General features: G+C 39.0%; 1 protein-coding gene across 1 annotated transcript in view; it reads left to right on the top strand.

The window, feature by feature from the left end:
* IQCM (IQ motif containing M) overlaps positions 1 to 26,200 on the top strand; it is a 522,664-nt gene that overhangs the window by 428,760 nt on the left and 67,704 nt on the right. Inside the window, 1 exon segment of the mRNA XM_069558325.1 lies at positions 10,127 to 10,288. Within this exon segment, the coding sequence (XP_069414426.1) occupies positions 10,127 to 10,288 (162 nt within the window).

Here is a 26,200-nt window from a genome sequence, read left to right on the forward strand (position 1 = left end):
ACACTGCAGGCAGACGCTTTAACCTCTGAGCCACCAGGGAAGCCCATGCTAGTAAGGTCATGCTTAAACCTTTGCATGCTAGGCTTTAGCATTATGTGAACCAGGAACTTCCAGATGTCCAAGCTGGCTTTAGAAAAGGAAGAGAAACTGGAGATCAAATTGCCAACATCTACTGGATCATAGAGAAAGAAAGGAAATTGCAGAAAAACACCTAGCTCTGTTTCATCAGCTACACTAAAGCCTCTGACTGTGTGGATCATGACAAACTGTGGAAAGCTCTTAGAGAGATGGGAATACCAGACCATCTTACCTGATCTTACCTGTCTCCTGGGAAACCTGTATGCATGTCAAGAAGAGCAACCCTCTATGGAACAACCGACTGGTTCAAGATTGAGAAAGGAGTAAGACAGGGTTGTCTGCTGTCACCCTGTTTGTTTAACCTACACGCTGAGCACATCATGAGAAATGCCAGGCTGGATGAGTTACAAGCTGGAAACAAGATAGGCAGGAGAAGCATCAACAACCTTAGATATGCAGATGATACCATTCTAATGGCAGAAAGCAAAGAGGAACTAAAGAGCCTCTTGATGAGTATGAAAGAGCCAGCTTAAAACTAAATATTAAAAAATCCAAGATCATGGCATCCAGCCCCATTACTGCATGGCAAATAGAAGGGGAAAAGGTGGAAGTAGTGACAGACTTCCTCTTCTTGGGCTCTAAAATCACTGTGGATGGTGCTTGCAGCCATGAATTCAGAAGACGATTGCTTCTTGGCAGGAAAGCTATGACAAATCTGAACAGTGTGTTGGTAAGTAGAGACATCATTCTGCCAACAAAGGTCCATATAGCCAAGGCAATAGGGACCAGTGGTCATGTATAGTTGTGAGAGCTGGACTCTAAAGAAGGCAGAATGCCAAAGAATTGATGCCTTCAAACTGTGGTGCTGGAGAGGACTCCTGAAAGTACCTTGGACAATAAGGACATCAGACCAGTCAATCTTAAGGGAAATCAATTCTGAATATTCGTTGGAAAGACTGATGCTAAAGCTGAAACTCTAATATTTTGGTCATCTGATCCCTGATGCTGGGAAAGATTGAGGACAGAAAGAAAAGGCTGTCAGAGGATGAGATGACTGGTTGGCAGCATTAATGCAATGGACATGAACTTGGGCAAACTTTGAGAGATGGTGAGGGACAGGGAGGCTTTACATGCTGTAGTCCATGGGGTCGCAAAGAGTCGGACATGACTGGGCAACTGAGCAACAGCAACAGCAACAACAACAACAACATTCTATAATGTAGGGCTGATGGCTTTAGGCCTGTTTCCTAGTGCTAAGAGTGATCCGCCGCCAAGCGTCCTATTAACTACTTATGCTCTACTGTAGTTTCTTAGGGGTTGTGGGAGGAGGAAAATCACACATATGGGGTTAGAACTGGAAAATATTAAGAGTAATAATTATTCCTATATACTTTGTATTTCCAGAATTTCCTTTAATGAACACATAGTGTTTTTAAACCATTAAATAATTATAAAATTATCACAGAATCAAAATATTGGGAAAACAAAAATAAGTTTTTAGTATGATCCCACTTATAATTTTTTTTAAGTCACTGCATATCTCAAAATACAAGTCTGAGGACCACTACCTTAAATATTTAGGTTGAGGCTCTGCAGGAGGGAAGAAGAGTCCTTGATGATACAGCGTCCTCTGAGGGAGAGGAATGGAAGGGCACCTTTGGATTCCCTGAACACTCACCACCTACTCTGAATATTAAGCATAATGAGCCTCACTTATGTGAGAGGCAGGGGGAAATGAGAGGTGTCTCAGGTTTTATTCTGTGGACTTTTATCCTGGCTTACATCCTTAGCAAACTAAGAGGGTTATAATCAGCTGGTGAACCATGGTTTTGACCTGAGGGCTTGTCAACAGCTCTATAAAAGAAGTTTTTGTGGAAAAAACTAATATCAGAAAAAGGCCTGGGAAGACCTACAGTTGTGAGAAAAATTGTACTGAAGACTATTCATGGTCATCTGAAGGATTTTAGAAAGATTGCTGCTGCTGCTGCTAAGTTGCTTCAGTCATGTCTGACTCTGTGCAACCCCATAGATGGCAGCCCACCAGGCTACCCCGTCTCTGGGACTCTCCAGGCAAGAACACTGGGGTGGGTTGCCATTTCCTTCTCCAATGCATGAAAGTGAAAAGTGAAAGTGAAGTCGCTCAGTCATGTACAACTCCTAGGGACCCCATGGACTGCAGCCCACCAGGCTCCTCCACCCATGCGATTTGCCAGGCAAGAGTACTGGAGTGGGGTGCCATTGCCTTCTCCATTAGAAAGATTGGAAGACTTCAAAGGGAGGCTACCAGACAACTGGCAACATGTGGAGGTGCCAGCTGTTCCATGGCACAGGAACTGTGTGTCTAAAATAATGGGGCATCCTTGGTTGAAAGGACAGGCTTCAAAGTTCGAATGAAGATTAGATCCTGGCTTCACCGCTTACTCTGAGGCCATGAAGTGCTCAGTAGCCCTTCTCCCTGTGCATACATCCTATGAGTTCACTACTATCAGACTCATAACATAGGCTCAGTGAGTCTGATAGTATTGAATTCATAGGATTGTCAGCAAGTCACACATTTGTGATTTTAGGATTAAATTAGATAATGTCCATAACCTGTGTCGCACACTGCCTGCTATATACTTAGCTCCCAATGAATAATACTAATTATGCTGTACTTATTTATTAATTAAAAAGCCTTTTATTAACCATTTCCAAGTATCAGCCACAGTGACTAGATACTGGGAGATTCAGTAGTTAGCCAACAATCATGGACCTTGTCTGCCTGTAACTTACAGTCATGTGAGGGAGATAGATCTGAATAATAGAAGTCATATGATTACACACTTCAGTATGTGTAATGGAGGAAAATACAGGGAACAGTCACTCTGAGATATTATACTGTGGATGCTTGATCCAGTTTGGTGAGAGTCAGGGGAGACTTTGAAAAGAGGCATGAAGGTGGTGTTTAAGTTAATGAGTCAGTGGAGGGCAGCATGTGGGAGAAGAGCATGCCAGGTACACAGAACATCTTATGCAAAGGTCTGAAGTAGAAGGATTCAGGGTGTGTTTATGAAACAGAAAGAAAGCCCAGGATCCTAGAGTAGAGATGGAGGAGGAGGCAGCGACCAGAATGTTCAGAATCTTCTAGGACTTATTCAGTACTTGATGCTATTTTAAGAGCATCAGGAACCTACTCAATAGGGAAATGTATGAAATAGGAAACCAATGAGTAGGAAAATATATTAAAGATACATAAAAAATACTATTCTGGTTGCTGCTTAGAGGCAAGGTCAAAAGGGCCAAGAAGATTATTTAGGAGGCAAAAGTACTTGTATAAAAATAGATGATAGGAGAAGGCAATGGCACCCCACTCCAGTACTCTTGCCTGGGAAATCCCATGGACAGAGGAGCCTGGTAGGCTACAGTCCATGGGGTTGCTAAGGGTCGGACACAACTGAGCGACTTCACTTTCACTTTTCACTTTCATGCATTGGAGAAGGAAATGGAAACCCACCCCAGTGTTCTTGCCTGGAGAGTCCCAGAGATAGGGGAGCCTGGTGGGCTGCCATCTATGGGGTCGCACAGAGTCAGACACGACTGATGTGACTTAGCTGCAGCAGATGATAGGAACTTCCCTGGTGGTCCAGTGGCTAAGACTCTGAGCTCCCAATGCAGGGGCCTGAGTTCGATCCCTGGTCAGGGAACTAAGATCCCACATGCTGCAACTAAGACTAGCACAGTCAAATAAATTCATTAAATAAAAAGAGTTTTTTAAAAAGTTTAAAAGGTAGTTGTCAATTTTTCAAGGATGGTAGGAGGGGGTAGTGAGGTGTCAAGGAGGTTTCCTTATTTCCTAGGTTGTGCCAGTAAAAGCAAGCTATTTACTGAGGCAGGAAATCTGGGTACTGGACAGACATTGAGTGCCTGTTTGTTAGCCAAATGGAGTTGTCAATTAGATATCTTGATTTTGCTGTATTTTGTTAACTCTAAGGTATATATTTTCATGTTTTAATGTCTCTAAAATAGAGCTATATCTTATAATCAATGGCATGCCATAGTTAAATTTTCAGTCTTATATTTCTTAATGATAAACTAATGGGATAATCAACATCTATATTGTCTTAGAGTCAACAAAATATGAGCTTATTGTTTTTGCTAATAATAGCAACAAGGAAGACTACCACAACATCGATTAGTAACTCATGAGTACTGAGGAGCCCAAAACTTCTGATCAGTATCCAATGGGAACCACTGAGCCTTAGACCATCCAAAATAATGTGAGAGTGACAACAAAGGGCAGCGAGTTCAGGATCAGGATGACTGTCCACTTCTCCACTCACCCATCCAGAAGACAAACAAGATGGGGCAGGAGACAGCAGACCACCATTATTATCTCAGGAGGACAGAGGCTGTGCCAGCATCTGCTCAGGCAAGAGCATATAATAATAGTAGTAACAATGCTGGCCATCAACTCAGCGTTCTTCTAAGGACTTTATTTATTTCAAGTCGTGGCAACACTCTAATATGAACAGTTCTACTATAATGTAAATAGTTTTACTGTTTAGCTGGAAAGAGGGTAACTAACTTGCTTCAGATCACTCATCTCATAAATGTCAGGTCAGGTCCATACCCCAGTGGTAGTCAGCTCCAGGGCCACAGCTCAGCCTCAGCTGCTCCCTCTAATGAAGACAAGTGACTACTTGGTGATCTGGGAGCAGCAGAGACTCATGGAAATATTGTGTGGGCCTCTGCCATAGACCAGACCTAGACACACACACCTGCGATCTTCAGAGTGGTACTACACGTATGGCTCGGGGAAGAAGGAGTAAGGAAGAGATCTTATTCTTGTGAGTTCTGAGAACCATATTTTTACACCCAAATGTAATGTGGCAATATTGACTTAGCAGTATATTAAAAGGTAGATACTCCCTAAATAACAAGTTAACAATATCAGCAACAAAAATTAAATTCCTGTTTTGTCTTAGGATGACATATGTAATAAAACAGAAAGAAGAGGGCATATTTTACAAGCCATATGCTTTCTAAAATGAAACATGCTTACGTGTAATCAATTTTGATATTATGAAGGAAGGTACAGTTATTCCAAAGTCGTTATGCTTTGTTTATATTCTATAAGCTCCAAGGCGCCATCTGTATTGCATGTGTGCTAAGTCGCTTCAGTTGTGTCTGACTCTTTGTGACACTGTGGTCTGTAGCCCCCAGGCTTCTCTGCCCAAGGGTTTCTCCAGGCAAGAATATTGGAGTGGGTTGCCATTTGTGTTACTCGATGGCAAATGGTGGCAATAGCAAGACTCTGAACTAGACACCTCCAACGTGTGCCTGTTTCTGTAGCTCTCATGACATCCCATTTTCACGGCAAGTTCAACATTCCACAGACTTCATGTGTTTTACTTAGTGTTTAATCAAAATAATCCAGGAAGAGAAAGTGGCAGTTCTACATCCACCACGGCTTAGAATTTAGCATAGGCATCTTATTTTGCCCAAAATGGAAACATTTGGCCTTGATGGAAAATAAGATGCTTTATTAAAACTACTAAGCATAAAGCTATTTTGCTTAAACATCTTGCTTAAGCTAAAGGAGTTAGAAAAGTATCAATCTTAGGGAAGAGAGAAACCTTAGGTGCAATCTGGCCCTTCACACTAAAAAGGCTGCTATTACTGCTAGATTTCTCTACTTTACTTTCTTACTTTATGGTTTCAAAGACAAAAAACTGATCTTTTTTGCTTCCTCATTTTGTATGTGAAGTAAAACTTCAGGGTTGTATTTAATTTCACTGTGATTTCTTATAATGTAATTAGTGCTGCATCTGTAGCCTCCTTCTCAACTCCAAGAGACCTCTACTGCCTAGGAAGCCCCCAGCTCAACTTCTTCAAGTACAACCTGAGTGAAAAAGTAAAGCAGGGTTGACTCTTTAGCACTACTTTGTAGTAGTTCTGGCTTTCTTTCTTCTGTTGACAGATGAGAAGGGGCTTAAAATTATACAGGTGAGATGTACCTAATGTGTGTTCACATATCTGAGCACATATAAATGTGGGTTTGATCCCTGGGTTGAGAAGATCCCCTGGAGGAGGACACGGCAACCCACTGCAGTATTCTTGCCTGGAGAATCCCATGGACAGAGGAGCCTGGTGGGCTATGGTCCATAGGGTTGTAAAGAGTCAGACATGACTGAGCAACTTAGCCCACAGCACGCAGGTGAGGTATCCCTAATATCTGTTCACATATCTGAGCACATATAAAGATGTCTGCTTTTTTTGAGTTAGAAGGGAATAATTTTGAACTTTCTCTTTTAAAAAAGGCAGAAAATTCTCTAAAGTGTTTATAATTAAAAGATGCAATAGCTTATTATTTCCTGACTCTCTTGTGGTTTTCATTACTATTGAAGTAATACTGGGTTACATATACTAACACACTCATGTAGTATTTATAGACATGGTGCTATGAATTTTTATATATTTCTTATATCACTTAATCCTAACAATAATCCTAAGAGGTCAGTACTATCACCAGGAGATGAATGTGATTTGTCTAATATTTCAAAGCCTGTTATGATGGTTCAAAGATTAGAACTCATAGATTGACACATACTATTGATACAATGTTAAAATAGATAACTAGTGAGAACCTGTATCACACAGGGATCTCTACTTAGTGCTGTGTGTGACCTAAATGGGAAGGATATCCAAACAAAGATGGAATACGTGCATACATATAACGGAATATATGTGTATACATATACAGTTGCTTCACTTTGCTTTACGGTAGAAACACATTGTAAAGCAACCATACTCCAATAAAAATTTAAAAAGAAAATGAATTATAGCTCAGGTCTGCTTTATCAATTAGAGAATAAAACTACATGGTGATTTGAGCAGGGAATGTTTAACGTAAAGAATTATTAACTCTGATGGAGATTAGGGAAACTGAGATAGACTGTGAGCGTGTGCTAGGTTGCTTCAATCGTGTCCAGCTCTTTGTGACCCCATGGACTATAGCCCACCAGGCTCCTCTGTCCATGGAATTCTCCAGGCAAGAATACTGGAATGGCTTGCCATGCCCTTCTCCAGGGGATCTTCCGGACCCACGGATCGAACCCATGGATCAAACCCACGTCTCTTATGTCTCCTGCATTGGCAGGCAGATTCTTTACTATTAGTGCCACCTGGGAAGCCCAAGATTGGCTATTAAGGGTAAAAGGAACCCTAAAGAATTGAGAAGACATACAGAACAGACTTATGGACATGGGGACAGGGAGGGGGAGGAAGAAGAGGGTGAGATGTGCGGAGAGAGTAACATGGAAACATATACATCACCATATGTGAAATAAAATAGTTAACCAATGGGAATTCGCTGTATGACTCAGGGAACTCAAACTGGGGCTCTGTAACAACCTAGCAGGGTGGCTGGGATGGGAGGTGGGGGAGAAGTTCAAGAAGGAGGGGAGATAGGTATACCTATGGCTGAGTCATGTTGATGTTTGACAGAAACCAATACAATATTGTGGAGCAAATATCCTGCAGTTAAAAATAAATACATTTAATTATAAAAAAAGTATTGAGAAGAGGAGTCACGCTAACTCTCAGTCTGAGAACAGAGCACTTCGGGAAAGAACAAATTTTAAACAGTGCTCCTTACCGTATTTCTCCCTGTAACTTGGATTCAGCTCTTCTCGGAGGGGACACAGCTGTGACCCAGTAAATAGAGACACTCACAAAAGTAGCATGCTAGTGTATTTCCCAGGGAAGTTACTTACCGGGGTTCAGGCGAAGCTGTTTTCAGGGAAGTGTCTCGGTGTAGAAACCATTCAAGGGAAGGTGGTGCCGCAAGGAATGTGCCCACAAGCTCCCAGTGCGTGTGTCTCAGGAGCCCTATGAGGTTCCAGGCAGCATGGCCCAGAAGACCCTGCGCGGTTGGTCACGATTTACTACAGGAGACAATCCCCCAGAACCAGGAAGAACCCCTTTATCCACTAGTTCCCTAGATTGCCTTCTATCAGGGATGTTTAAAATGTTGCCAGATGGCAAGGGGGAAATATTCTAGTCTCACAAATAGGACAGTGAAGATGGATTTTGGGTGAGGCAACAGATGGGGCTTCCCTGGGAGTGCTAGTGGTAAAGAACCCACATGTCAATACAGGAGATGTAAGAGACATGGGTTCAGTCCTGGGTTGGGAAGAGCTCCTGGAGAAGGGCATGGCAACCCACTCCAGTACTCTTGACTGGAGAATCCCATGGACAGAGGGGCCTGGCAGACTACAGTCCATAGGGTTGCAAAGAGTCGGACATAGTTGAAGCGACTTAGCGTATAAAAGATGGCTTCCTGGCACAGTATCTACCAACAAATCTACTTTCTTTTTCATTTACTCATTATGTTGTACTGCCTTATACTTACTGTACTATGAAATATGATATTTAAAAAAAATAAAGGGGAGAGAAAAGGAAGCTAGTTGGGAAGAAAAGAAAAAAAATGTAACAGGATTATAAATGAAGATTTATATTAGTATCTTTTCTTTGAAATGTTTCTAGGTAGAATTGCTTTGAATCAATTGCTCAGTAGACTGCCTCATTGAATTTTAGGACATTGGGTTATCAACCAAAAACTGAAAACACAAACTGAAGGCCCAAGGAGTGTAAGAAGTGACTTTTCACTCTACAATTCAAATTATTCATTAATCACAGCTTTCTCATCTACTAGTCGTTGTTATTTGGTCTCTAAGTTGTGTCCAACTCTCTTTGACCCTATGAACTGAAGCATACCAGGCTTTCCTGTCCTTCATTATCTCCTGAAGTTTGCTCAGACTCATGTCCATTGAGTCAGTGATGGCTATCTAACCATCTCATCCACTGCCATGCCCTTCTCCTCCTGCCCTCAATCTTTCCAAGTGTCAGGGTCTTTTCCAACTAGTCAGCCCTTTGCATCAGGTGGCAAAAGTATAGGAGCTTCAGCTTCAACATCAGTCCTTCCAGTGAATATTCAGGGTTGATTTCCTTTAGTATTGACTGGTTGGATCTCCTTGCAGTCCAGGGGGCTCTCAAGCGTCTTCTCCAGCACCACAACTTGAAAGCTAGTTAATGCAGGTCATATTCACTTGACAAATATTTGTTTGCAAATGAAAGCTTCTCCTCAGTTCAGTTCAGTTCAGTCGCTCAGTTGTGACCAACTCTTTGCGACCCCATGGACTGCAGAACACCAGGCTTCCCTGTGCATCACCAACTCCTGGAGCTTACTCAAACTCACGTCCATCATGTCGGTGATGCCATCCAACCATCTCATCCTCTGTCTTCCCCTTTCCCTCCCATCTTCAATCTTTCCCAGCTTCAGGTCTTTTCAAATGAGTCAGTTCTTTCCATCAGGTGGCCAAAATATGGCCAAAGCATCTACTCAGATAATCCAAATCCTAATTGCGTCAGTTGCAGACTCTAAGATTTAGGCAAGTTATTTAATTTCTTTGGACCTCAAATTCCTCATGTGAACTGAAGATAATAACAGTATTGACCTTACAGGTGTGCTGGGAAAATTAAATGTGTTAATGTTCAAAAGCACGTGGGGCCATTTCTTGCATATAGTAAGTGTTATATAAATATTTGTATAGGTGATGTTACATTTTCTTAAAGACCATAGCTTAAGAATATTGATTCAGTAGTTCTAGTTTATGGAACTCCATATTTACTCAATATTTTTCTCAGATTATTGTTTAATGGCAATTAAAATATGATTATGCTATAGTATATATAATATGAATGCTGTTAGTTGGTTATCTTACTTTTTTTCAGAGCTATTAACAGCACTGCTTTAGACTGATAGTATTTGAGGATTCTACTTGTAAGCCTTTACTCCTTAATTTTTGCTAGGAATTATCTGAAAGACTAGATTTTTGGTAAAGTATTTTTGGCTAAAGAGAGCTATGTTGTCTAACTATGTTGCGTAACCATTAGCATTCAAAAGTTTCAATAGTTTTTAATTTTCTTCCCTTAAAAGAAAAGGATATGAAATTTTGTAAAAGGTCTAAAAATTAAAACAGAATGTTGTTTTTTATTCTTTTTACAGAAGACCGTGTAAAATACTCTGGTATCATCAAGAAGCACAATGCAATTGAAATGCTATTTACACTTTACCCTCCTCAAGGTGCTCATGTGTCTACTAATTTGAGGCTTAGGTCAACTTGGCTGAGACCCATTGTAAATGGGGAAGAAGGATATAAGTATATAGGTAAGATTCTGAACCTTATTATTTCTTTTTATAAATAAGGAAGAAACTTGTACTTTATGTAACTCTTATTCATCACTTAGATGATATGGGATGATACATTGGCCTTATAGAATATTCCCTTTTGTCTTTAAATATTATACTTGCAGTTTAAAAAGTGGCTGTTTTATACTTTGGTGACTCCATTAGAATAGTGGAAATACTGTGTTAATCCATTCACCAGATGATGGATATTTTTTTTTTTTCTAATGTGCTCCTACAAGGAATACTGCTATACACATTCATGTACAGGGCTGTGGATAGACATATGTTTGCCATTTCTCTTGTCTAAACTTATTTCCAAAGTGGTTATGCCATTTCATATTTCCTATCAGTGGAAATAAGAGAGTGGCTTTTGTTCCATAGCTGTATCACTACTCACTATAATCAGTTATTTTAATTTTAGCCATTCTAAGTGATATGAATTCCACTGTGGTTTTAATTTGTATTTCTCTAATAGACAGTGATTCAATGTCATGGCCAAGGGGCTTGCATAACTCAGTGAAACTATGAGCCATGCCACACAGGGCCGCCTGAGACGGACAGGTCATGGTGGAGAGTTCTGACCAAACATGGTCCATTGGAGGACGGAATGGCAAATCACTCCAGTACTCTTGCCACCAGAATCCCGTGAACAGGATGATAAGGCAAAAAGATATGACACTCATCATTTAGGAAGATGAGCACCCCAGGTTGGAGTACAATATACTATTGGGGAGGAGCAGAGGGCAGTTACTAGTAGCTCCAGAAACAATGAAATGGCTGGGCCAAAGGGGAAACAGCACTCATTTGTGGATGTGTCTGGTGGTGAAAGTAAAGTCTGATGCTGTAGAGAACAGTATTGCATAGGAACCTGGAACATTAATTTGTCCATGAATCAAGGTAAATTGGCCATGGTCAAGCAGAAGATGGCAAGAGTGACCATTGACATCTTAGGAAACAGTGGACTAAAATGGAAGGGGATGGGTTTAAAACTTAATATTCAAAAGACTAAGATTATGGCATCCAGTCCCATCACTTCATGGCAAATAGATAGGCAAAAAGTGGAAGCAGTGACAGATTTTATTTTGGGGGGCTCCAAAATCACTGCAGACAGCAACTGCAGTCAGGAAATTAAAAGACATTTGCTCCTTGGAAGGAAAGCTATGACAAACCTAGACAGTGTATTAAAAAGTAAAGATATCACTTTGCCATCAAAGGCCCCTGTAGGCAAAGCTATGGTTTTTCCAACAGCCATGTATGAATGTGAGTTTGACTATAAAGAAGGCTGAGCACCAAAGAGTTGATGCCTTCAAATTGTGATGCTGAAGAAAACCCTTGAGATTCCCCTGGACAGCAAGACCAAATCAGTCAATCATAAAATAAGTCAACCTTGAATATTCACTGGAAAGACTGATGCCAAAGCTCCAATACTTTGGTCACATGATGTGAAGAGCTGACTCATTGGAAAAGACCCTGATGCTGGGAAAGATTAAAGGCAGGAGGAGAAGGGCGCGACAGAGGACGAGATGGTTGGATGGCATCACTGACTCAATGGACATGAGTTTGAGCAAACTCCAGGAGATGATGAAGGACAGGGAAGCCTGGCGTGCTGCAGTCTATGGGGTCACAAAGAGTCAGGCATGACTTAGTGACCGAACAACAACAACTAGACAGTGATATATAGCATATTTTTATGTATTTGTCATTTCTGTATCTTCCTTGGTGGAGTGCTTCTTTAAACTTTTTGCCATATTTATATTTTTTGCTGCTGCTGCTGCTAAGTCGCTTCAGTCATGTCCGACTCTGTGCGACCCCATAGACGGCAGCCCATTTTTGCTATTGTCCTTAATTGTTGCGAGATGTTTCAATATTCTAAATATAAACTCTTTAATATGCGTATGCTTTGTAATATTTTCTCCCAGTCTGTGACTTGTTTTCTTCTTTCTCTTTCTTCTGAACAGCAGAGGATTTTAATTTTGATAAAGTCAAGTTTATCACAATTATAGCTGATGCTTTTACTGTCATCCAAGAAATATTAGTTAGGCCTTTGGTCAAAAGATTTTCCTCTAGAAACTTTATAGTTTTAAATTTTATATTTCAGTGTATGGTTTTTTGAATTATATTTCATACATGACTCAAGGTATCTAACATATTGATATTCAAATGTGCTAGCACTGCTTGTCGAAAAGACTATCCTTCGATGATTACTTTATATTTTGGGAAACCGAATATACCAAAGAAAATATATAGATGCAGATAAGCACATTAAAAGATAACCAGAATCATTAGTCAATAGGAAAATACATATAAAAGCCAAAATGTCATAGTACCACTCATTTATTAGAATGCCTAAAATAAAACTTAAAAATCTGATAATTCCGAATCTAGCAAGAATGTGGAATAACTGGCACATTCATACATTGCTAGTGGAAATGCTAAATTGTACAGTGGGTTTCTAAAGATTTTGATACTTTCTTACGAGTTAATAAGCTCTAACCATAAAACCCGGCTGTCCTACACAAAGGTAATTATGCAAGAGGAATGAACGTATTTGTTCACATGAAAACCTATAATGAATATATGTAGCTGATTAATCATAATTGCCAAGAGCTGGAACAACACAAATGTTCTTCAGCTAGTGAATGAATAATCAAAATTTGTTAACATTTATACAATGAAGTACTATCAAGCAATAAAAAGGAATGAGCTATTGATTCCATAACATAGATGAATTTTAAATGCATCATGTTAAGTGAAAGAAGCCAGACTCAAAGGCTGTGTGTGCATGTGTGCTAAGTCGCTTCAGCTGTGTCTGACTCTTTGTGACACTGTAGACCGTAGCTTGCCAGCTTCCTCTGTTCATGGTATTCTCTAGGCAAGAATGCTAGAGTGGGTTGCCATGGCCTCCTCCTGGGGATCTTGCCGCAGGGATCCAGCCCATGTCTCTTAGGTCTCCTGCATTGGCAGGCGAGTTCTTTACCTCTAGGGTCACCTGGGAAGCCCATAGGTGGTGTATAATGCATTTAACAAGTAACATGCTGCTGCTGCTGCTAAGTCACTTCAGTCATGTCCGACTCTGTGCGACCCCATAGACAACAGCCCACCAAGCTCCTCCATCCTGGGGATTCTCCAGGCAAGAACACTGGAGTGGGTTGCCATTTCCTTTTCCAGTGCATGAAAGTGAAAAGTGAAAGTGAAGTTGCTCAGTCGTGTCCAACTGTTCTCGACCCCATGGACTGCAGCCCACCAGGTTCCTCCATCCATGGGATCTTCCAGGCAAAAGTACTGGAGTGGGGTGCCATTGCCTTCTCCAAACAAGCAAATGACTGAATCTCAAATGAGTTATGCTGAAAAAAGTCAGACAAAAAAGAGTACAAGAGTATGATTCTGTTTATATAAAAGTCTAGAAGTTGCAAATAAACTAGGCCCATGACAGAATCAGATCTGTGGTTACCTGGAATGGGTGTGGGAAATGAAGTGAGACCTGATGGATTACATTAGAGAATGGAAATGCTTGTTAACTTGACTGTGGTTATGGGGGATGGTCCCATGGGTGTAAACATATGTCAAAATTTGTCAAATTATACACTTTAAGTATGTGTAGTTTTTCATTTACATGTCAATGAAGCTATAAAAATAAAGTTGAAAGCATAAATTTAAAGAACTAAAAAAGTGAAATTGGTATTTGGGGAATTATTTTGAAAGGTGATTCTCTTTAAGTTTTAAAACTAGTATGTTAGAGATATCTACAGAGAGTCACAAATTAAATGCGATCTCATTTGGCTTGTGCATATAAAGGTGTATTTAAGTGTTCAGTTCTAAAAGATAGCCTGGAGAAAGAAGAGGAAACAGAAAGAAAATTATGAAAAAGAAAGTTGAGGCTTTAGGTTCTATGAGATGAACTAAGATCCTGATTGCAATTTATTTTATCTTGGCAATTTCCCCCTTGAAAATTAGCCTATTGTTCTAAAAAATTCCCATCATTGTTTAGAACCTATCATTCTAAAAGATTTGTGTTCATTGTTTAGAGTCCATTTGTGAACATTTGGTCCAAATAAAACAAACAGAAAGGAGATATGCAAGTGGCCTTATAAGTTGAAGACTCCGTCTTCTGAAGTTTTATGCTGTCATTCCCCTTTTTAGTGAGTGGCCAGGGCCTTGTATCTTTTTAAATTACAGTTGTTATTAAATTGATTGACAGTAGAGTTTGCAGCGTTTACCTTGAAAAAGATTAGTCGGTTACAGAAGTGCCTTCTAAAACTCAGTAACTCCTTGACTATAAACATTTTAGGGAAGATAACTCTGGGAATTTATTACATTTTTCAACATTAATACTCCACAATGTAGCATTCCTGTTTATTGTTTTCACACTGTACATTTAGAGATGTATCATCAGCAAGAACTTAGGAGTAGTTAATAGAGTTACTGAATGCTCTATAAATGGCATGGGCTGCTAACAAATTATGTAATATAAAGATCACACATACTCTAAAAATATTTGGTATTTCCGTATTTTACATCCCAGAATTCCTAGCAAAGTAGCTTGAATGTAACTGGAATGCTGCATAAGCCATAATTTCAAATTGCTTAATATGCACAAATTATTTCTTCTGAATCATAATTTTGTAGTCTTACAACATCAATGAAGTAAAAAAAAAAAGTCTAAATCTTTTTTCAGGAGCATATGTCTTGTCAAACTTGTTTTCAGAAAGCTTATTTTGGAAGGCTAGTCTTTTAACATGCTTTTGATTGTATTTCCTTATGAGTTGTCTGTCCTTGAGCTCACCTGACCTTCTGGCCTCTCACAGATACACTGAACGTGTTCCTCTCCTTCATTAAGTTTCTGTGACTTTGGTGAATGTCCAACTTGGAAGCTGTAGCTTGCTTTAAAGAGCTTGTGGAATTCTAATGGGAATACCTTAAAAGGGGTAGGTTAGCCATTGTCTTTCAAGGAAATAATTTAGGGAATACAAATGAATGATTAAGCTACTTTCTCAAGCCAATGGTCCATTCTTAACTGAAATCATATTGTTATATTAATGTAAGATTTCTAATTAGTTCAGATTCCAAGTAATGAGCAAAGACCTCTACCTCTACTCCTATTTCACACCGCATTTTGAGCCCTTCGTGTTGTAAATTTTACTTACCTTGATAACATATGGATATTTAAGTTTTATAAGTACTATTGGAACCTGACTTCCTGGCTGAATCGCTGTTATCCTATTATGAGAACAAGGTATCTTTTTATGGCCTTCAGTTTATTCCACAGCCTTCAGGCAAGATCTAATGTACATTAGCCAAATGAGAATCTTTCCTGTCTTTTAAAAATAAACTCAAAATGGATTAAAGATCTAAATGTAAGATCAGAAACTATAAAACTCCTAGAGGAGAACATAGGCAAAACACTCTCAGACATAAATCACAGCAGGATCCTCTATGATCCACCTCCCAGAATGCTGGAAATAAAAGCAAAAATAAACAAATGGGATCTAATTAAAATTAAAAGCTTCTGCACAACAAAGGAAAATATAAGCAAGGTGAAAAGACAGCCTTCTGAATGGGAGAAAATAATAGCAAATGAAGCAACTGACAAACAACTAATCTCAAAAATATACAAGCAACTTCTGCAGCTCAACTCCAGAAAAATAAACGACCCTATCAAAAAATGGGCCAAAGAACTAAATAGACATTTCTCCAAAGAAGACATACGGATGGCTAACAAACACATGAAAAGATGCTCAACATCACTCATTATTAGAGAAATGCAAATCAAAACCTCAATGAGGTACCACTTCACACCAGTCAGAATGGCTGCAATCCAAAAATCTGCAAGCAATAAATGCTGGAGAGGGTGTGGAGAAAAGGGAACCCTCCTACACTGTTGGTGGGAATGCAAACTAGTACAGCCACTATGGAGAACAGTGTGGAGATTCCTTAAAAAATTGCAAATAGAACTACCTTATGACCCAGCAATCCCACTTCTGGGCATACACACCGAGGAAACCAGAATTGAAAGAGACACATGTACCCCAATGTTCATCGCAGCACTGTTTATAATAGCCAGGACATGGAAACAACCTAGATGTCCATCAGCAGATGAATGGATAAGAAAGCTGTGGTACATATACACAATGGAGTATTACTCAGCCGTTAAAAAGAATTCATTTGAATCAGTTCTGATGAGATGGATGAAACTGGAGCCGATTATACAGAGTGAAGTAAGCCAGAAAGAAAAACACCAATACAGTATACTAACACATATATATGGAATTTAGGAAGATGGCAATGACGACCCTGTATGCAAGACAGGGAAAGAGACACAGATATGTATAACAGACTTTTGGACTCAGAGGGAGAGGGAGAGGGTGGGATGATTTGGGAGAATGACATTCTAACATGTATACTATCATGTGAATTGAATCGCCAGTCTATGTCTGACGCAGGATGCAGCATGCTTGGGGCTGGTGCATGGGGATGACCCAGAAAGATGTTATGGGGAGGGAGGTGGGAGGGGGGTTCATGTTTGGGAATGCATGTAAGAATTAAAGATTTTAAAATTTAAAAAAATAAATAAAATAAAAAAGAAAATTTTAAAAAAAAAAAGGAAAAAAAAAACACTAAAAATTAAAATAAATAAATAAATAAATTGGTTTAAACTATGAAAAAAAAATAAATAAAGACTGTGGCAATTACTCAGTTGTCCTTGACAGTCAAGTCTGGTTTTTGATGATCTTCTTTCAGAATTGTCTACATTGCAACATAAGACTTTCTTTTCTTACATCCCTTATTGCAATTGTAACTATTTCACTCTCCACAAAATAGATGCTATGCCTGGATGTTAAGACCTTTTCTTTGTTCTAAAAAATGTTCTTTTAAAAATATTGTTCCTCAGAAGCTCTCCTTCTGATCCGTAATGTCTTTTGGCACTTCTCTCTAAACATTTCCCACATTTTCTCATTTGTTTTAAGTGATGGAACTCAGACTAAGATTTAATAATCCATAAATCTGATATATTGTGAATATAATCCTAGCTACTATGAATTCTGCTTATATCTTTTCACTTTTTTAGACTTTTAAAATATGTATCTCAGCATTTACTTGGATTTCTAATAATCATTTTTAATCTCCTTTTTATGGCATGTTTTCTTGTAACTATTAGACATATGTAATTTATTTTGCCTTCTTAAATTTTGTACCCTGACTTGTCCTGATTTCACTTGACTTATTTAGAATATGGACATTTATTGCTCTTGTCAAAACTCAGTTGGGTGTTGTGCTGTAGCCAGTGAGGAATTGAGGTCTGTGTGCGTAGAGCAGCATGGAGGTGAAACCTCCAGCGCCATTATAACTTCTGCAAGGTTGATTGCAGCGCCAGTGAGAGCTTGACTGTAACTTCATGAGAAACCCTGGCCTGATCCACCCAGAAAGCCCACTCCAGACTCCTGACTCACTATGTGAGTCTATTCCTTTAAGCTTCTAGTTTGGGGGAAATTTGTTACAGAGCATACAAGTCAGTGATTAGTAGTTTTTAGCAGTGGAAGCAAAATGACATAGGATTGAGTGTGGTTCCTCAGGAAAGACTGGGTTGCTGATTGACTGGCCTTCAGAGAACGTATTACTAGAGTGAAACTTTTGTTCTTTGGTTAACTATCAAAAGTAGAACCTCTCGCTGATTGGTTGGCTTTCAGAAGTGTGTTTGCTGAGGTGAGTTTCCACTGGCTGATGAAACAGGTTTAACATTGGTTCTGGGGGTTGCTTGTCAGCATGGCTGCATGCCTAGCCACTCAGTCCTACGCACGCCATTGCAACCCTTTGGACTGTAGCCCATCAGATTTCTCTGTCCATGGGATCTTTTAGCAAGAATACTGAAGTGGGTTGTCGTTTTCTCCTCCGGGGTCTCTTCCCTACCCAGGGATTGAACCCGCATCTCCTGTGTCTCCTGCATTGCGGGCAGATTCTTTACCTACGGAGCCATCAGCATGGCTATAGACCTGTAACTGCTTCATTAAAGAGGTATAAAAAGTTCTAGTTTAAAATTGTTACATAGATGTAGAACTGTTGAAAGTAAAAGTGTTAATTGCTCAATCATGTCCAACTCTTTGCAGTCCCATGGACTGTAGCCCACCAGGCTCCTCTGTCCATAGAATTCTCTAGGCAACAATACTGCAATGGTTAGCCATTTCCTTTTCCATGGGCATCTTCCCAACCCAGGGATTGAACCTGGGTCTCCTGCATTGCAGCAGATTCTTTACCATCTGAGCCACCAGGGAAGCAAAATTATGGGGAAAAGTTATTCTCAGCATAGGCGCAGAAAGAAACAAAGGTATGTGGTAGTTGACTTACTGGAAGCAATTAAGCATAATTATGAACCTAGGATATATCTTGTCACCCTGCTTATTTAACTTATATGCAGAGTACATCCTGCGAAATGCCAGGCTGGATGAAGCACAAGCTGAATCAAGATTGCAGGGAGAAATATCAATAACCTAAGATATGCAGATGACACCACCCTTATGGTAGTAAGTGAAGAGGAACTAAAGAGCCTCTGGATGAAAGTGAAAGAGGAGAGTGAAAAAGTTGGCTTAAAACTCAGCATTTAAAAAACTAAGATCATGGCATCTGGTAGCATCGCTTCATGGTAAATAGATGGGGAAACAGTGGAAACGGAGACAGATTTTATTTTTTTGGTCTCCAAAAATCACTGCAGATGGTGACTGCAGTCATGAAATTAAAAGACGCTTGCTTCTTGGAAGAAGTTCAGTTCAGTCGCTCAGTTGTGTCTGACTCCTTGCAACCCCACGGACTGCAGCATGCCAGGCTTCCTTGTCCATCACCAGTTACCGGAGCTTGCCCAAACTCATGTCCATCGAGTCAGTGATGCCATCCAATCATCTCATCCTCTGTTATCCCCTTCTCCTCCTGCCTTCAATCTTTCCCAGCATCAGGATCTTTCCCAATGAGTCAGCTCTTCATACCAGGTGACCAAAGTATTGGAGCTTCATCTTCAGCATCAGTCCCTCCAGTGAATATTCAGGACTGATTTCCTTTAGGATTGACTGGTTTGATCTCCTTGCAGTTCAATGGACTCTCAAATCTTCTCCAACACCACAGTTCAAAAGCATCAGTTCTTTGGTGCTTAGCTTTCTTTATGATCCAACATTCACATACATACAAGACTACTGGAAAAACCATAGCTTTGACTATACAGACCTTTGTTGGTAAAGTAATGTTTGTTTTTGCTGACTGTATGGAGCTTCTCCATCTTCGGCTGTAAAGAATATAATCAATCTGGTTTTGATATTGACCGTTCGGCGATGTCCATATGTAGAGTCATCTCTTGTATTGTTGGAAGAGGGTGTTTGCTGTGACCAGTGCATTTTCTTGGCAAAACTCTGTTTAGCCTTTGCCCTGCTTCATTTTTTTTACTCTAAGGCAAGGCCAAACTTACCTATTACTCTAGGAACTCTTGACTCCCTACTTTTGCTTTCCAATCCCACATGATGGGATGGACATATTTTTTTTGGTGTTAGTTGTAGAAGGTCTTGTAGGTCTTCATAGAACTGTTCAACTTCAGCTTCTTCGGCATTAGTGGTTAGGGCATAGACCTGGATTACTATGATTTTGAATGTTTTGCCTTGGAAATGAACAGAGATCATTCTGTCGTTTTTTAGATTGCACCCAAGTAATGCATTTCGGACTCTCTTGTTGACTATGAGGGCCACTCCATTTCTTCTAAGGGATTCTTTCCCACACTGGTAGATATAATGATCATCTGAATTAAATTTGCTCATTCCTGTCCATTTTAGTTCACTGATTCCTAATATGTTGATGTTCACTCTTGCCATTTTGTATTTGATCATTTCCTTGGAAGAAAATCTATGACAGATCTAGATAACATATTAAAGAGCAGAGACATTACTTTGCCAACAAAGATCAATATAGTCAAAGTTGTGGTTTTTCCAGTAGTCATGTATGGATGTGAGAGTTGGACCATAAAGAAAGCTGACTGCCAAAGAACTGATGCTTTTGAACTCTGGTGTTGGAGAAGAGTCTTGAGAGTCCGTTGGACAGCAATAATATCAAACCAGTCGATCCTAAAGGAAATCAGTGCTGAATATGGAGGGACTGATGCTGAAGCTGAAGCTCCAATATTTTGGCCACCTGATGCGAAGAGATGACTCTATTAGAAAAGACCCTGATGCCAGCAAAGATAGAAGGCAGGAGGAGAAGGGGATGACAAAGGATGAGACTGTTGGATGGCACCACTGACTCAATGGACATGAGTTTGAGCAAGCTCCTGGTGATGGTGAAGGACAGGGAAGCCTGGTGTGCTGCAGGCCATGGGGTCACAAAATTCGGACACGACTGAGCAACTGAACAGCGGCAACAGGAACATGAACCTCGGAAAAGAGAATGACTGTGTCTGGCAGTATTAGAGATGATTTTATAAAGATGGTGATATATCAGCTTATTCTTACAGGATAGGTGACAGTTACGAAATACAGAATAGAAGAAAGTGTAAGGCAACAGGGAGAGCACGAAGGAGTCCAGAGGTTGGAACTAACTTTAAGTACTTTTTCACTGAATTCTCCTGCACAACTTAGTACAAGACTCTTTTTTCCCTACAGGGATATAATTGGCAAATAATATTATATTATTCTCAGGAGTATAATAGAATGATTTGATATTTTTATTATAATATTGTGAAAAGATTAACACAATAAATCTAGTTATCATGACAACATAGTTGCAAATTCTTTCTCTTGTGACAAGAGCTTTTAAGATCTACCTTCTTAGTAAGTGTCAAATGTATATTATAGTATTATTAAGAATAATCTCCAAACTGTACATTACATCCCCATGATTTATTTTATAACTAGAAATGTGTACCTTTGATTACCTTTTCCCATTTACCCACCTCCCTACCTCTGGCAAACACCAATCTACTCTCTTTATCTATGACTTCAGTGTTTTTTTTTATGTTTGTTTTATTCCATATATAATGTGTAATTCTATGATATTTGTCATTTTCTGTCTGATTTATGTCACTCCCTCTCAGTATTATGACCTCATGGTACAACCATATTGTTGCAAATGGCAAAATTCCCTTTGCTTTATAGCTGAATAATATTGATTCAGATGGCAAAGAATCCGCCTGCAATGCAGGAGACCTGATTCAATTCCTGGGTTGGAAAGATACCCTGAAGAAGGGAATGGTTACTCACTCCAAAATTCTTGGCTAGAGAGTTCCATGGACAGAGGAGCCTGGTGAGCTACAGTCCATGGGGTCACAAAGAGTCGGATATGACTGAGCGCACACACAATATTCTCTTGTATGGAATTTTTTAGCCCTATATCCACTGATGGGCATATGGACATTTCCATGTCTCAGTTATTGCAAATAGTACTGCAGTGAATATAGGGGTACCCATATATTTGAGTTAGTATTTTTTTTCCCTCAGATAAATACCAAGCTGTGGAATTTCTAGACATTGATTCTATTTTTAACTTTTTCAGGAACCTTCATCATCTTTTTCTCTGGTAGTGCTATTAGCTGTTGAGAGCATATTCCTTATTTCCACACTAAAATTCTTTATCACATAGTAAGCATTTATGCATAACTATTTGCTTTATAAATATATATACAAAGTATTACTATAGCAGTTGAATCATTTTTTCATCTTTTACTTATCAACATACCTTTGTTTTGGGATCTTCCCTGGTGGCTCAGATGGTAAAGCATCTGCCTACAATGTGGGAGACCTGGGTTCGATCCCTGGGATGGGAAGATCCCCTCGAGAAGGAAATGGCAAACCACTCCAGAACTCTTGCCTGGAAAACCCCATGGACAGAGGAGCCTGGTAGGCAGGCTACAGTCCATGAGGTCGCAAAGAGTCGGACACGACTGAGCGACTTCACTTTCACTTTCATACCTTTTGTTTACTCTCTCTGGATTCATTCAGAGATTACCATGATATGGATGTAATATAGTATGGCACTGTTCTTTAATATTTAACATTTTTAATGTAATAAAATATAATTTAACCAGAATGGAGACAGAAACCCAAGATAATAAGAGCCTATTCAGTCCCTCCACAAATCTTTATTGAGTGCCTTGTGTTCAATACTCTGTGATAAATTTGAGGATGTTTCAAAAGTAAATAGAGTATCTTGCCTCCTGCATGTTTATGATTTATGCTGGGGAAATGATCCATATACATAAGTAACTACAATAGAAAATATAAAGCAGTGAGTGGTGTACAGCAAGCATGTGCTGAGTTCTCAGTTGCTCTGCTAAGCAGTCTTGAGAGGAGGACATAGAAGGGGCTTTTCAAGTGAGAGGAGCCTGAGCTCCTCTGAGTGTCTGAAGTGTAGACACTCCTGACATCTTTTGAGAACTGTGAGGATGCCTCTAAAGTTACGATGTGCTCACATTCACAATACACATAACCAGTCCTTCTAAAATAACAGTAATTAAAAACAGTACACTTGTTGAATTCAGAGAAAGACAGATATCATGTGATATCATTTATATGTAGAATCTAAAAAAAAAAAGATACAAATGAACTTACTTACAAAACCAGAATAGACTCACAGACATAGAAAACACACTTATAATTACCAAAGGGGATGGGGGAGGGGGTAAATTAGGATGTAGGAGTTAACATATACACACTATTATATATAAAATAGATAAATAACAAAGACCTACTGCGTAGCATGGGGAACTATGTTCAATATTTTGTAATAACCTATAATGGAAAAGAATCTGAAAAAGAGTGTATATGTATATATAACTGACAAATAAAACATTCCCCTTGTTTAGTAAGAAGTATGGACTGCTTCATTATATAGGGATCAACTTCAATGTACTACCCAATTATATTTTTATGTATAATCTGAACATAAAGATTTTTAGAAAATCTAAAGTTATAAAACAGGAAATATTACTAAGAGTTCAGTTTCTTTAATATAGCAATTTTTATTACCTTGGCATATTTTTTATAGCAATTTATAAAATTACTTGTAACTAGAATATTTTTGCCATCCCAGGTGGTGCTAGTGGTAAAGAATCCCCCTGCTGATGCAGAAGATGCCAGCAATGTAGTTTTGATCCCTAAGTTGGGAAGATCCCCTGGAGTAGGAAATGGCAACCCACTCCAGTATTCTTGCCTGGAAAATTCCATGGACAGAGGAGCCTTGTGGGCTATAGTCTATGGATTCTCAGTCAAACACGCTCAGCTTGCACCTACCACCACCACTTGTAAGAACATTTAAGCCCTGGAAGTAACACTGTGTGTCATGTTGCCCAATTCCCTTTCCATTGTTATCCGAGTCATTTAGGAGGTATTACAAATGTATCATTTGAATTGAGGATCTGAGGGTGCAGAGGCTAAACAGCCTGCTCAAGGTCATGATCTTAACTTACTGTGACAACGATGATGATTCAAGTTCAGAGTCACATCAGGCACATCACTGCCCCACCTCCACCACCACACACACATGCTTCCCAAACCACCCTGGCTTCTTATCAAAACTAATTTATCTGGACAAAGTAACATCTTATGGAAAAATCCCAAGGAATGTTTTAGCCAACCCAATAAGTAACATTGTATCTGCCTTTGTACTAGTCTTATTTTCTTGTTTCCCTCAAGTTTTACAACTGGCTGCTACTTTTGTCCTTCTAATATTTTCTGAATCAAAAACCAAAAGGAATATACTCACTCCCCCTTTTGTTCTATCTTTCGAGTGGAGGTAAAGAGAGTCCTGGAGTCAAGGCACTCTGGTCCTGCAAAAACTCATATTGCCTGTGGATAGGTTGGATTCCAAACTCTTTGGAAAGCTCTGACTGTGCATTTTTGGCCCATATGTCACTCTGCATGACTATTTTAAGCTCAATTCCTTTCCTTTTCCAACCACACAGATTAAAGTGTAGGAAATAGTATTTCATCATGAAACTTCACATAAAACAAAAACTAATCCTTTTTAGGTGTAGATTTTGTTTAAGCTGAAAATCATTTCATATCCCTAGGACACAATGATGACTTTTCTCCCCAAGACTGCAATATAATGAGGTAAAAATGTTTTCACAATACTTTGGAATTTTTATAATTGTCCTCTGTATTGTTTGACTGTCAGTTAAATTAAAACGTGTGATAATTGTAGGGAGCTGATAAGACTTTCTATTAAAGGTACATCATTATGTTAATCTTGGTTCAAATATAGTTTGCCCGATTTTTATTTTGATTATATAATATTAGAATAAATTAACCTGTTAAATAAGATTACCCTAGAGGGCACAGCACATTTTAAATGCCTTTAAAGTTAACCTCAGTTTAAACAAGTATATAAATCATGTGCTGCTAAATCTACAGTTGTGTTTCCTCTTCAAAGCCTTCACAATTTTGAGAATAGATATTTCTATATAAATATAGATTTTTTAAAAACTTAAAATCAACCAATGAACAAGATTATTTAGCTTTTAATTCTTTGCATATTGTGGGAACATAGTGAATGATACAGTTTAAAAAATTTAGATGCTCCCAGATTTTATTTGCTATTAAAACATCTACATTGATAGCTACTTGTTAACTTTATTTTGAAAACTACTTCCTGTGTTACGTTGCAAATAATATAGGTCTTCCAATGATTTTAACTGTAATTCCTTTATCCATGAATGGGAAGGAATCAGTGACTATGACCTCCACACATAGCTTTCTAAACTTTCACATCACGATTACGTACTGTCCATTTTATGATGATATGGCCTGCTTTTTTCAGAGTAAGTTTGACAGATATCTATTGAAAGATGAACTATTTCAACTCACCTTATTTAAAAGAAACACTCAAAACTTCATCTATTTATATATCCATGCATTGAGTAAATACTCTGAAGTTCATGCGTGGTACCTACATACCAGGAACCTGTCACAAGGTAGAGACATAAAAGGATCATGGAGCAAGCTGAACGTTGAGTCGAATTCTTTCTAGTCAATATGGTTGACTCCTGAGAGTCAAGATTCTCAGGACCTTTCAGCTAAAATATTGATGATGGTTTGGCACCATCAAACAAACCTTTGTGCTTTTCTTAATTATGTATATTAACCTCCATCTGACTGTCTAGTGTGTTCTTATTTGACATTTTAAGAATAAAGTTTAAAGGCAGAAGAGGGAAAGTATAGAAGAGATGAGAAGGAGATGAATTTTATAATAGATATTGCTCCTGGTTATTTTCATCTTTTTCCCCATGTGTGTGTGTTAGTCTCTTAATCATGTCTGACTCTTTGTGACTCCATGGACTGTAACTAGCCAGGCTCCTCTGTCTATGGAATTCTACAGGCAAGAGTACTGGAGTGAGTTGCCATTTCCTTCTCCAGGGGCTCTTTCTGACCTAGGGACTGAACCTAGGTCTCCTGCATTGCAGGCAGATTCCTTACCATCTGAGCTATAGGGAAGTCCCTCATTTTTTTTCCCCTGGTTATTTCCCAAAACATCATTACACCGCTATACTCTGTGATAGGTATGGGCAGAAGTCAAGAGAACTATTTCTCTCTTTTTAAAGAAGTGCTTACATAATGTACAACCTATGTATACAAGTAGTAAAACAGTTTTTCCACACGGTAGAAACAGCAAGTGTGCTCTTTAATATATGTTCACTGTTTAAGAATAATCTGGTATTATGACTTGGATTTCTGGTTTTAACTTTGAGGTTAATCAGAATTATTTAAAGTCAAAACAAATCAACATCTGTTTAATGAACTAGAACTGTCTCCAGACACTGTATTATTTGGAAATAAATAAAAATGATAATAATTTCACTTAACATGTATTGAATGCTTTCTATATGCAAAAGATTATACAAAATGATTTAAATGATCATATTTAATCCTCATA

This window comes from Ovis canadensis, chromosome 17 (assembly GCF_042477335.2).
Source record: "Ovis canadensis isolate MfBH-ARS-UI-01 breed Bighorn chromosome 17, ARS-UI_OviCan_v2, whole genome shotgun sequence".
Lineage (NCBI taxonomy): Eukaryota > Metazoa > Chordata > Mammalia > Artiodactyla > Bovidae > Ovis > Ovis canadensis.